The sequence below is a fragment of the Salarias fasciatus genome, chromosome 19, assembly GCF_902148845.1.
Source record: "Salarias fasciatus chromosome 19, fSalaFa1.1, whole genome shotgun sequence".
NCBI classification, from domain to species: Eukaryota; Metazoa; Chordata; class Actinopteri; order Blenniiformes; family Blenniidae; genus Salarias; species Salarias fasciatus.
Window position 1 is genome coordinate 5,556,593 of NC_043763.1, and position 13,250 is coordinate 5,569,842.

Here is a 13,250-nt window from a genome sequence, read left to right on the forward strand (position 1 = left end):
ATCTGCGAGCCGCTTAATAAAGGGAAACCACGAGCAGCGGCAGTGCCAGCGAAATGTGCAACCAAACACCTCCTACTGTCTCGGGGTCTTTCTGGAAGACCTCCAGCACGCCGCTCCTTCATCTGCCCTAGACAAGCGTGCGTTCTCAGACTCTCGAGGCAAAGATGAGCAGATCATGCCATCATCTGTCTCTGTCAGCTGCAGAAAGTGTTTCTCCCTCCCGTGCTCACATATTCGCAAGCTTGAATTTAAATATCTGCACTGAAGCGACAGTCAAAACGAGCAGGAAAAACATTTGTGTCCAACAAGTAAGAGCGCTACAGTGCAGTAGAAAACGTTGATTTGCATAGACCTTTGCTGCCGCACAGGAACCCTGGGGCGACTGTCTGGACAGGCAGCTTCACCCTGCCAGCTACAACACTTGAATACATTTCACAGCATGCACACCACCTCATGCCTCGCTTTCTGCTCAGAGATACTTCACCAATCCTGAATCGCACGTCTGCCCTCATTGATCCCTTCAGTCGTCTGCAGAATATCTTAAATGCCACTGCTTGCGGAGTGACATTTGTGGACGCGTAGTCTGATTGGAATTGCACAGTGAGGCAAGTTGTAAACGCTCGCTGTCAACTTCTGGAGACAGAGACTGCAGAAAAGACAATAGCTGTCAGTGAAGGATGCGCAAAACAATGGGGCACTATCACCGCCTGTGTGATCTGCAACAAGGCAGAGGGTGATCACAGGCTTGAATAACATCTGTCAGTGGGGAAAAAGTGATCGACTGAAAGCACCTCACACACAAGGCACCATGCAAAGAGAGAGGTGGGGAGAGAGAGAGAGGGAGAGAGGGAGAGGAGTTCACATCTTTCCACAGCGGCGCGGCGCAGCGGCGCTTCATGTACTCACAGTCCTGAGGAACTGGATCTCATCCTCTCCTTCTCCACCTTCAGCCATGGCTGCGAAGGAGCCCGTTCAGACTCCGCTGGCTCCTCTCCCCTGTCGTTGTTAGCATAGAGCTCAATCCACGGCCATACAGCGGAAAGACTACCGCAGCATGTGTCACTCAAGCCGCTGCGCTCACGCCCCGCTCGCCGCCTGGAGAAGAAGGAGGAGGAGGAGGAGGAGGAGGAGGAGGAGGAGGAGGAGGAGGAGTGTGTGTCAGCAGCAGCATCGGTGGGCAGGAGCAAAGTGAGGAAGGGGGAGGGTGGGGGGGTGAGACCGGGAGAAGCCGAGTCCCGTACCCAGGATACAGCAGCGGGGTCTTTATCTTCCGCGTCACCGCTTATTAACGCGGCCGCGGACGCGCGAATATTCAAACGAACCGCGCGTCGCACGCGGCTCTGCAAAGATGGTTTCCTGCCTTCATCCCTGCCGGAGGCTGTTCGAGTCCGTCCGAGCCGCGAATCTTCACACTGCACACTGTCCGAGCGGGACGCGGCTGCTCGCAGGGCGGCGCGCTCAGATCAGCACCATGGACAGCGGCTCCCCGCGGAGCGCGCTCACAGCGACACAAACACAGCAGCACACTGACAGTGAAGCACTGTGATACACACACACACACACACACACACACACACACACAGGGTAAAAAAACACACACTAGCACGCATCTTCACACAGTAACACCCACTCACAGCAACTCTCACACTGTCAACAATTATTTATTGATCCTCTGTTATTAGTTAAACTTAGTACTGACTGAAAGTTTGCTGCTGCAGTGGTTTGTTCAGGGAACCGCAGCTGTCACCGATGGGATTGAACCCGATGATAAGTTAGATTTTGTCATGTGTAGGCCACCACTGCTCACAGGCACATTAATCACAAGGCTTCCTTGTAAATACAAATACATACTTAATATCAAATATCCTAAAGATGTTTACTATGACAGCAGTGGAGGTATTTGCAATCGATTATTTACACCACTGATCACGCACTAAGACACACTAAAACAATATGAACGAACTTTCATTCCTTCCAATTCCTCATACTAAAAGTAGCTTCAATTACCAAAGGAAATGTAAAATGGTAAATGGACACACTTGTCTAGCACTTCTCCTCTGCATTATCAGACCCCAAAGCACTTTACATTGTATTATCTCATTCACACACCAGTGGAAGCCACCATGCAAGGCGCTCAGTCCATCCACTCGGGGCAATTTAGGGTTCAGTGCCTTGCCCAAGGACACTTCGAAATGCAGGAAACAGGAATCGAACTAACAACCTCCCGATTGAGAGATGACTGCTCTCCCCACTGAACCATGTGTATTAATTAATATGTATCAATCAAATCAATTAATCAAGTTGTGGTTATACTCAGCAATGACTTGTCATTTTAAAAGCATCAATGCAGTTTGCATGTAGTTGTAAAACATGTGTTTTCTCCAAACACACTTTCTGTAAGTGTGTGTAAAGTCTCTGTTTGCCCAGTGATCCTGCATTCACTTGGGAAGTTAGATGAGGAAGTATGGAACCTGCATGGAAATCAAACAGATGACTGTGAAGTGCAAATAATCTGTCATTTCCACAACAGCAGAGATTTCCAACACTCATTTGACACTAACATAAAAATATGTGTTGTGATAAAAGAAGAATACTTATAAATCTTTGGTGTCAAAATTTCGGTGTTCTTTACTTCAATGGAAGTTATTTTCTGGCCAAACTGGTAAAGTATTGCACGCGTCTTTAAGAATTTAGAACATTTTGATTTGGATGATTCGCCACTGAATTATTTATCAAACGAGATTAAATTCAATTAAACATTAATGAATGTAAAGTAAGACTTTTCCGTCCGTGAGAAGAGTGATTAATCTGGTCTAACAACTATTTATCTAAAGATGTCCCACATTGCCCAAAGCTTAATAAAACCTGCTCATCATCAGGAGCAAATGAACGATAATCATGGTGCGATGCTGCCCTCTATCGGCAGCTCAGTGAACTGCTGATCTCTGACAACTTGGAGAATCCATCATCAGCAATGCTGATCAATAAGGATCATCCATTAAAAACAGAGGTGCAAATATAATGGAAACTTTAACATTAATTAAATATCCAGGTTATCAAAGAGTTGCATTCACCATAAACCTTTGTAGCAGAATCCACTATAATTATATTTTTGTCAATATTTTTCTTTCACAGCAACACAAATTGCAACAACTGTATTAAATACCACCTGAAGGGAGAGTGTGGCTCATTTTAGCAACCTATTAAAATATTCTACAATAAAAACGTGTATTTTGATTTCAAACTTAATATAAATGTGGATTTTACCTCAGAATAAATCTATTTTACTGTTCAAGGGGGGTTCTGAGTATAGAGAAATGAATCATCCGATGTATTTTAATTCACTTCCTAATGTTTTGAATATCATTTATTATTATGAGTTTTATTGCCCTAATTTTGTCAAGTTCTTACTGCAGATAATTTGATTTTTTTTGTTTCCTGTCAGGTTCATGTACTCATGCTTTGTTTACCTTGTATTTCATGTTGTTTAGGTATTTATTAGTTTTCATCTGGTTTTATGTGTCCTGCTTGTGTTCAGTTCGATGTTTTTGTTTTTTATTTTCCTTTTGTTGTCTTCAATCTAGAACTAGCTATTAATTTGGACTTTAGTTCTGATCCTTTTTTAATTATTATTATTACTAGGTCTGAGCTTCTTTAAGTGTATTTTGTTTTTGTGCATTTGGATTATTTGGCCTAATCATTGACAATCAAAAAAATGTAACTCTTTTTTTTTTGCTGTGGTTAAGCTGCTCCACCGCTATTTGAAACGATGTTTTTTGACTTTATAGGCTGAAATGCAGAATTATAATCTTTTTTACCACATTTGGTTGATCAGACAAGAAATACGCTGAACTTTTAAGTGTGTTTTATTACAATTTCTTAATCACTCAGGGAATAGCCACTAAAATATATTATTAATTCTGATAATGTATGTTCCAAAATATTATTGTATAATTACTTTTCTTATGATTATTGCAAAGGCTTCCAGATAAAGAAACAATGATAGATCAAAATGTATATGTTATACTGTATTATGGTAGAAAAAAAATCTGCTCGGATTTTCAACCAGCCACATTTTAGATTTTTTTTTTCTCAATAATCGGTTATTTAAACAATACACATATTGGCCACTAGGCGTCACTGCTTCCTTAGAAATAACTTTACATCTTGAGCTCGTTCTTTCAGAGAGTAAAATCCTTTCATACCTTAAAAACAGCATCTCTGCCGGGTCACACAGACTTTAATGCCGGTCTGGGGATGGGTGTGGTTTATCAGAAGAGCTGACAGAACTTCCCCACGGTCAACTCTGAGGTGTTTGCAGTTCGACTCCGGCCTGCGGATCGTCACATTTCCATCACATGGCCTACCTGCAAGCTGCAGCTGCTCCGGCTCACAGCGACGCACAGCAGCCCACCAATCACAGAGCGGGACGCCAGCTGCGCGCTCACCGATTGGCCCGGCGGCCTGTCAATCAGCGGGGAGGGCGGGGCGAGGCGGCGGTGAGCTGGCTGCAGCAGCTCCGGGATGGGAAGGAGGAATATTTGGCTTGCCTGCAAATCTGGTAAGTAAGACTTTATCTTTCGCCCACTGGCGCTGTTTCCTGCTGCGCTTTTCTTTCTGCAGGTGCGTCTCAGTGCGACGCACTTTAATTTGTCTCTTATTTTAAGCATTAAGCCAATTTGTTCCCACTGCATTTTAAAAATTGTTCAATTTACCTTCACTGTTCTTATTGTAGTGGAACAGTAATCACCATAAAAAACTGAAGCGTTGTGTAATTCTGCAGATATTTTATCATTGGCACATGCATTAGTCTCTCTTGCAAGGTGACAGTAGCCCAGGGGATTATGTTATGATAAAAAACAGCTGGGCTGACATTTGGAGCAGGAGCGTGTGCATGTTTTGCTTGCAAACATCTTTTTGGGACCAGGCCAGCGTGTGTCGTCACCTTGTGTGACACTGGCAGCTTTCTGTGCTGCAGCTTGTGAAATGTTGATGCTGTTTCCTCCAGTGATGCTGGAGAGGAGAGGAGAGGAGACTGAGGAGGGATTAGGGTATTCTCGTGATTGTGCATTGATTCACGTTGTGATTTAACAGTAAGGAGATGGAGCTCATTGATAGTATGAAGTATCCCAGGTGTCTTTTGTCATGAATACAAAGTTAATTTCTGGTTAAACCTTGAACTTCCCTTCCTGACACCCTGACTCATTTCAAGCTGCTGTTTCTCTCTGACAGCATCAAACCAGGCCGGGTGATGAACGGTCCAAGATCCTCTTCCGCAGTCCGAGTCCAGTCGCTCTTGTCTGCAGGCTGACCACTCACGCATCGGTGCTTCACTTATCGCCATGGCGCCCGTCATGGAGGGGACGCACACCGTCCTGGTCCTGTACCCACCCATCCAGGAACTCAGCACCATCCGCCCGTATTTTCCCAAGAGGCCGGCCCGCAGCTTCAAGTACCAGAGCCGCGCCCCTCATCCAGAAGGCACCGGTAATGACCATGACCGAGTTAAGGAGGATCTCGCAGACTCGGAACAAAGAGGCCAGTCTTTCCGCTCCTCAGGCCAACTCCTCGGCTCCCAGCGGGCAACAAAGGATGCAGTGGCAGAGCTGTGCTGGCTGGCGGCGGAGCACCACCAGTTGCTGGCTGATCTCTTATCGTTGTGTCGGGATTGTGCCAGCAAAGTCAGGATGGGTAACCAGGATGGGAAACTCCAGGATTACGTGGAAGGTCAGGAGGATAACCTCGGAGGTCGGGTTCTGCGCAGCGGCAGCCTCCCCCTCGCCGTCCCTCCAGAGAATAAGAAGAGCGCATCCAAAAGCAAGAAGCTGAAGAAACTGGGAGGCAAGACGCTGGACAGCGCGGAGGATTTTCTGCATAGTAAGATCAAAAGGAAAGTTTCCAGGAAGAATTCATGCTTGGAGCTTCCAGCTGAGAAAACCATGTCCATATGTGCGGTTTCAGCTGTAGAGCAGACTCCGGGTCCTGCAGCCTCTGTGCGAGAGTCTGACGTCCCGGTGACCGGATCTTATGCCAGTAATCCCATCCTGCCGATGGAGGAGCCCTTCCAGATCGCCCGTGAGGGCTGGGACTTCATGGAGGACAACCGGACGTTCGACCCCGACGTGGATTTCTGTAACGACTTCTCGGAGTGCGACGGCGAGCTGGGCTACGAGTCGACCTCCTGCAGCTTGATGGAGGGTCTGACCCGACGAGACAGCGGGAGCAACCTCCGGCCCATCAAACGGTTCGACTCTCAGATCGACACGCTGGAGGAGGACGTGTCAGAAGTCAAGTCGGCCCAACAGCTTTACGGAGAAATCAACCAGAGGAATAACGGGATCCGGGTCGTTGCCAAGGTGCAGGACGTGGAGGGGACGGTGCAGCGTGTGAGCCACACGAGTCCAGAACCCCGGAGCCGGCAGGAGTGTGAAGAGTGGAGAGGGTCAAACAGAGAGCAGCCGCTCGGAGTCAGTAAGGAGGCGGCATGTAATAAACTGTCAGCGAGGCTGGAGCTGCCGCTGTCACACACCACAACCCAACCCTCACCTCCAGCCAGGTTCCACGCTAAAAGCCCCACGTCGCCTTCTCTCGCCGGGGTGTTTAACACATCCTTCCCCGCCTCCAACAGCCTCCAGAGCATGTCCCCGGTCTTGTCCCCTCTGTCCTCCAAGCAGCAGAGTCCACAGCTCAGCCACCGCATTGTCATGCTCTCGGACAAGGACGTGGACCCCGATCAGGACAGCTCCAGCAACACGGACGAGCCCAAGATCTTCACCGAGGTCATCGACAGGAACGGCAACAAGCGCACCCTGACCCGCCTGGACCTCAACCTCAGCCGGCGGCCGAGCAGCTGCAAGTGGAACTCCTCCAGCAACTCCACAACAACAGGTGAGGAAGGAATCGCCGCTCGGGGTAAACGTTAACATCTTGGCTTTGATCGTTTCTGAAGCGTGAAGCTTTTATCGGGATATTCATCTGGCACTGCAGGATGCGGGAAAAAACAGATCAGAAAAGAAAGACGGCTTCAAAGGGGAGAGCGTGGGAGTGTGTTTTGTTCTAAACAAAGAAAGAGTTTTCCTTTGCTGTTACTTTTTCTGTTGCCGTGTCCTGGATTTGCTTTTGACATGTGACCTACAAATGAAGCCCCCCCCCCCCCCCACAACAGAGCTGTACAAGAGGCCACCAGGTCCTGAGAATAGTTTCACTGATGGTCCTTTTTAACTCTCTCGGCTCCGCAGGAGAGGCAGAGATTAGTGGGAGTGTCCCAGATCAAAGGCTTAAAGTTGACACCCAGTCCAGCCTGATCAGCCCTCTCCGAGCCCAGCGGTAACTGAAGCATTGCCAATTTGGACTGTTAATGAGCTGCTGCAACCCCCCCCCCCACAAAAAAAACACATCATAGTTACCTGTCAGAGTATCAGACACCCAGCAGGCACAGGGGCTTAGGCAGAGCAGCGTTTTTGGCAGAATCTGGCCTATTTTGTGGAAATTTGACAGTGATCGAATGCATTCATTTACGAACCTGTAACCTGAAGCAATTGCAGTGTGATCACTGACTAGGCTTTTGATTTTTTTTCTTTTTTCTTTTGTTTTAGCCATACTGTGCTCCTCCAATTCTAAATATACTTTGTCCCATGGCCAGAGGTGTCAAGAAAGTACTTTCCCATGCCATGTTTTTGTTGTGCCCAGTCAGTTAACAAAGGGCTGGGCTGATTTGAATCACCTGCAACAAACAGTTCTGGGCCCAGGTGATTACAATCAGCCCAGCTCTTCGAGAACTGACTGGGTACATGGAAAACATGGCATGGGAAAGTACTTTCTTGACACCTCTGCCCATGGCAAGTCCCAGAAGTCTTAAAAAAACAGAGTAGAATTTTTAAGCAAGTGTTTTCCCTGAAGAATATTGTGTGTATTTAAAGTACTATTGTGTTTATTGAAAGATCTTAAAAGGGCTGCTGAATGATCATTGGTTCAGCAATATTAAAAGAAAGACTATTGGTTCAGGCCTCCTTTACACAACAATGTTTTCAAGTGAAAATGAAAGCTTTTGTTGTGCTTTCAGTGTCTGTTTATATAAAAACGGTGCTTGAAGCCCCTGAAAATCCAAGTTTTTAAAATTGCTCCAACTCCATGGAAATGAGGGAAAACACAACTTTTGCGAAACGCTGCAAATTGTGAGTGTGCACCGCGACTGGAGAAAACAGTTCTTCTGCACATGCGAGAGAAGACAGACAATAACAGTTTCCCTCCAGAGTGTTGTGGCTCCCAGTTCATATTCTCCTAAGACTTGATATTTTTAGTTGACAGTCACCGTACCAGCAGTCCAGCTTCGTCATCTAACAATATGAATGTCTGTGTGCAGCCACTACCTGCATGCTAACTACAAGATATTCAGCGTTTTCGTCGTTTCCATGCAAACAGAGATTGTTTTCAAAACTTTTATGAAGCCAGAATGTAAAAATGATGCATTGTCACTTTGTGGTGTAAACTTAGCCTGGCGCATCTTTCACTCCTCTGTCCAGACAGTCTTGAGGATGCCCTCATTAGTATAGCATTAGGTTAATTCTGTAATGTCATTATTCACTCCATCCCAGCTCATTGTTCTAATCTGCAGCCACAAACAGATGTTCCTCTATTGATTATGTAATTTGCTAATAGAGTGGCTGATGGTTGGGCATTTCGCAGTCTAGACTGCTCCTTCACTGAAGAACAATGCGGCATTTCTGAGGGAAGCTGGACGATGAGAGTCGTTACATCAACATGTACTATCTGAGCCTGCAGTGATCCACCGAGCATCAGCCGAGGGGAGAACGAGGCCTGAACGGTGCGGCGCTAAGCTCACTGTTAGATCGAGTCATAAATAGCCTGGATTTATCCTGCGGAGATGATTTGGATCAATCCCCATTGAAATGACAGTGAAGTGACTCTGCCCCTGTGAACACACACACACACACAGCTACACACAGTGTTCATTAACCCTCACTGACTCCAGATGTTCCTCCCCTGCAGCTGTCTGTGTGCATGTCTGACTCAGAAAGGTTCAGCCACAGTGTGTCTTTTCTCATGCTCTCAGTGCTGCGTGAGCCTCAAGCCTTTAATCCAAAACATATTCCCCTCGTCAATACAGTCGGATCTCTGCTGTTTACAATCCCGCCTTTGATAATGAAACGCACTTCAGATGTTAATCATGATAAATGAACATCAGAGGGTCCGGCCGAAGGGCTGAAGTGGGTCAGTGTGGAGCTTCATGGTTTGCAGATGCTGAGCTCATTAGGATGCAGCCTCTTTAATCTGGGCTCCATTATTGAAGCGCTGCAGTTATTAATGAGCCTGATCATGGAGGCGGTGATGGCAATTTTAAAAGTAGCCTTCATTTGCTCTGCAGCATCTGTTTGCAGGTGGTCGTCTAATGAGTGTCGAGGTTGCATTTCCAAGAAATGGAATCCCAATTACCTAAGAACACAATGACCAGATCATAAACAAAGATCCGGCTATATTGACACAGCTAATCTGTTCTCTTTGTGAGACTTCCGGGTTTCAGAACTGCATCTGTTCCATAGACGAGTCTGAAAGAACAAACTATTGATCAGAAAACAAAAAAACAACCAGCTGCCGTCGGGTCCATTCAGCAGTCTGTTCTTTTCAGGGTCGGCCCCTCCCGTCTTTAACTCCCCGCTTATTATTATCTAACATATGGCAGCCAATACCGTAATCAGATTACCCAATACGTCCCTGCAAGGTCATATGAAACCGATCAGTGCGGAGCAGGAGAGCATCGCCCTGCCATCCCTGCTGGCTGTCATTCAGCACAGAGCGCAGCGCCATGCGGCATTGTTTCCCTCCATGAGGACAGAGGCCGGCTCTGTCCACAGAACGAAGTCTGTGTGTGTGTGTGTGTGTGTGTGTGTGTGTGTGTGTGTGTGTGTGTGTGTGTGTGTGTGCGCAAGCGAAAAGCGCTCCTCTCTCGCCGCACAAAGGTCTTTCTCTTGTAACATATAATCCGTCTTTCATTAATAAATCACCTTGCTGCAGTAGCTTCTTGGAAAATGTCAGCTATGTAGCATCTCATGTTTCTGGAAGCTGGAATAACATCAAGTCACGTCTCCTCAGCGTCTCACTTATTTTAAATGTGAACCAGTCGAAGAGAAACAGACTCCCTGTCTGAGTATGCTCTGCCAGGCACGGTAAAAACCCTGAGGCTCGGAATATTTCATTAGCGGCGCTTGATTTAGACGGTCGCCACGCCGCCATGTTCGACCAATAATCAATTTTGGTGACTGAAGTTCACAAAAACTGATTTTCTCCTGGGCTCCAAAACCCAAGTTCAGCCAGATATCACCGAGTTGAACTGTGGATCTTGCGATCCTTGTGGACAGAGCTCGATATAGTGTGTCATTAAGAAATCGATTTTCACTTTTTTAATATCTTGCTCAGTAAATAATCCAATTACGATTTAAAATTGATGAATTGGTCACCCCTACTAGATTCTCCAGTACGGAGTCGTGCATGATCAGGTTGCACCGTGAGGTGATGATCGGGGATGAACGGCAGAATATTGGTGAAACATTTGCTGACGGCTTGTGGTAGAAAAATGAACGTTCATTCAAAACTGGACATTTTAGAGAGGTCTTTTATTGTGGAAAGCCTCAGGCACAGCTGTGCATTAACCCTGCTGTCTAATCAACGTCTTGATGTAACACAGCTGTCAGGTGGAGGGATTATCTCCACAAAGGAGAGGCGCTCGCTAACACACTTTAGGCAAGTCTGTGAACAGTATAGGAGAAATATGCTTTTTGTGTTTGTAGAAAAAGTTATAGAATGATCATTGCAATGACAGCAAAGACAAATATGAAATGCTGCACAAAGTGTGTCGAGCAAATAAAACAATATAACTTAGTCAAAAAATGGTTAATAACTTCCTAACTAAACAACACTTCTAAATTATTGAAGTAGTGACTATGAACAAAATATTTGTCAGTAAATCTGTAACATTAAACATTTTTCAGTGCTTACCGGCTCCGCTCTGCCCTCAATGAGGAGTATCTTAGAACAAACCAGCATCTCCCACAATCACAGTCCAACCTGCACTGAGAGGCTGCAGGTGTTCCTCATCAGCCAATCAGAGCAGCCCAATCAACCAGGCTCCACTGTTTCCCTCCAGGACAGCAGTCTGACTTGGCAGCACAGTCGTCATATGAAGATACATGCTGTTTTATTGCTTTATTAGGAAGTTATTGCATTCTATTACAGAAAAAAAAAATGTATAAAGTTATCTTCAGTTTTCACATTCTGTGTGTGTATGTGTGTGTTTGTGAGTGTAAACTTAACTACTGTGCAGTCATATGCGGTAAAAGAGGAACGTTTAAATAAGTGCACACTCACTTTTTTGAACAAGCGACACTAGAATTAACTTGATTTTTATTTTTTATTGTCTTCATGTTGTTATTTTTACCATAAAACTGAATTGATGAGTTCTTAAAAATACTCCAAAGTCCCCAGTTGCCTTATAAAACTGTGAAAATTACTACTTTTTAGCCACATTCATTTGCATTATCTGTTGCTACTCATTGGTATCGGTATGACCAATAATCGATATTTGCAGATAATGATATACGTTTTCAAATAATTCATACTGGCCTATTTCAATAAGATAAAATACAATAAAAGATGCAAAAAATACCTATTTTTTGATGTAGTTGCATTTCTTTCTCAGTGTAGATTAAAAGATTTCAAAAATAAATGCAGTAAAAAAAAGTTATAATGTAAAAAACAGGCAATAATGTCATAGAATATTAATAAATTATGAATTTATTTGGTTTCATTACTTTCAAAATGGTCAAAATCATTACATTGTTGGTGTTATTGCAGTTATGGTCACTCCATAATGAAAATACTTGATTACAGTAGTTAGGTTTTATTTTGTTAGGTATTTTTCCACCACAGTGTTCCTGCAGGGACTGCAGTGGATTTCAGCACTGAATTCAAACCCGTCAATCAGTCAGGCCAACAAGGCCGTGCAGAAAATAATATGTCAGTGTGACAAGACGAGAAAAGTCTGGGTGATTTAGAAAAAAATATATATGAATGTCTCTAATCTCTCTTTCTCCAGTGAAAGTGATTGAGGAGTGCGTTGGCCCACTTCTTTAAATCATGAGTTTATAGATTTCAATGGATAAAATAGGTCAGGCTTGTTCGGTGTGGGACTCTGTGTTCAAATGGATGCATAATTTATAATTTATACAGACATTATTGCTTTGTTTAGCCTGCCGTATCAATAATGCACGAACACGTGCACAATATCCAGGTCCGACTGCTCAGTACTTGTCTGATGACCAGCTGATGGAGTGAGTGGCAGATCGCTCCATCACCTCCGACAGCGACACCCTCCTGTCAGGTTCAGACAGCAGATGACCGCTGAGGCATGCCAAAGAGATTTACTGCAGAAACTACACGACACACACTCCTCCAGAATCTGATTTTCCCTGTCAGATTACTGCTTCTGGGAAACACACCTGTGTTGGCTTGACTCCAAGCAGAACTTTACCGAAGAACACTAGATCTGTGTTTTCTTGGAAGCTTCTGGTTTCCTCGGGCTCCTCAGTCAGTCCAGGCTAACATTAGGCAAATGTAGAAAGAGGAGTTTAATGAGAGGAGGCTCAGCGATCAGCCTCGCTTGGTGGACTGATGTGCTCCTCCTGCAGCGATGAACCCGTGGCCGGCGCATCGGCTCGGCTATAGACTTTGTGATTCGGTCGAGGCTTTTAAAGCTGACGGGAGGGAGATTAAATGCCAATTTCTCCCCAGAGCCAGTAGACTTAAGCTCACTGTGTGCGCCCCTTGCATATTCTAGGGAGAGATAAATCAACAGGCGCGTAATCGAATGCGGCGCCTTCATTACCTAATGCACCCAGGAGTTACTCCCCCGTCCTGGTTCTGCAGTTATTACATTAATGTGTACATATGCCGTATTTTACAGTAACATAAATATAAAAGCTTTACTGCTGCATGGAAGCAGGTTTGTTCTCCTTCCCTGCCCTGATGGAGGCAGTGTGGAGCCACATTTTACAGATTTAATTTACAGATTAGCTCCAGCACGCACCAGCAAGTGAGATTATTCATGCATGCTCAGATTCCTTGTTGCCGAAGGTGTTTGTGCCTCTGCCCACCGGCCCCTCTGCTCCACATGGAGCAGATAAAGCCCGCTCTTGTCTGTAGTTTTGTTTCTTGGCCCGGTCTGAGCTTAACTGCGC

General features: G+C 45.3%; 2 protein-coding genes across 2 annotated transcripts in view; one reads left to right on the top strand and one right to left on the bottom strand.

The window, feature by feature from the left end:
* The window catches only part of LOC115407000 (ryanodine receptor 3), a 137,623-nt gene extending 136,604 nt beyond the window's left edge, over positions 1-1,019 (bottom strand). Inside the window, exon 1 of the mRNA XM_030117310.1 lies at positions 907-1,019. Within this exon, the coding sequence (XP_029973170.1) occupies positions 907-954 (48 nt within the window). The 5' untranslated portion in view covers positions 955-1,019. The remainder of the gene's footprint in view (positions 1-906) is intronic.
* Positions 1,020-4,482: 3,463 nt separating this feature from the next.
* Positions 4,483-13,250, top strand: part of LOC115406596 (formin) — a 52,070-nt gene continuing 43,302 nt past the window's right edge. The window contains exons 1-2 of the mRNA XM_030116721.1: positions 4,483-4,561; positions 5,233-6,888. Coding sequence (XP_029972581.1) covers positions 5,343-6,888 — 1,546 coding nt within the window. The 5' untranslated portion in view covers positions 4,483-4,561; positions 5,233-5,342. The remainder of the gene's footprint in view (positions 4,562-5,232; positions 6,889-13,250) is intronic.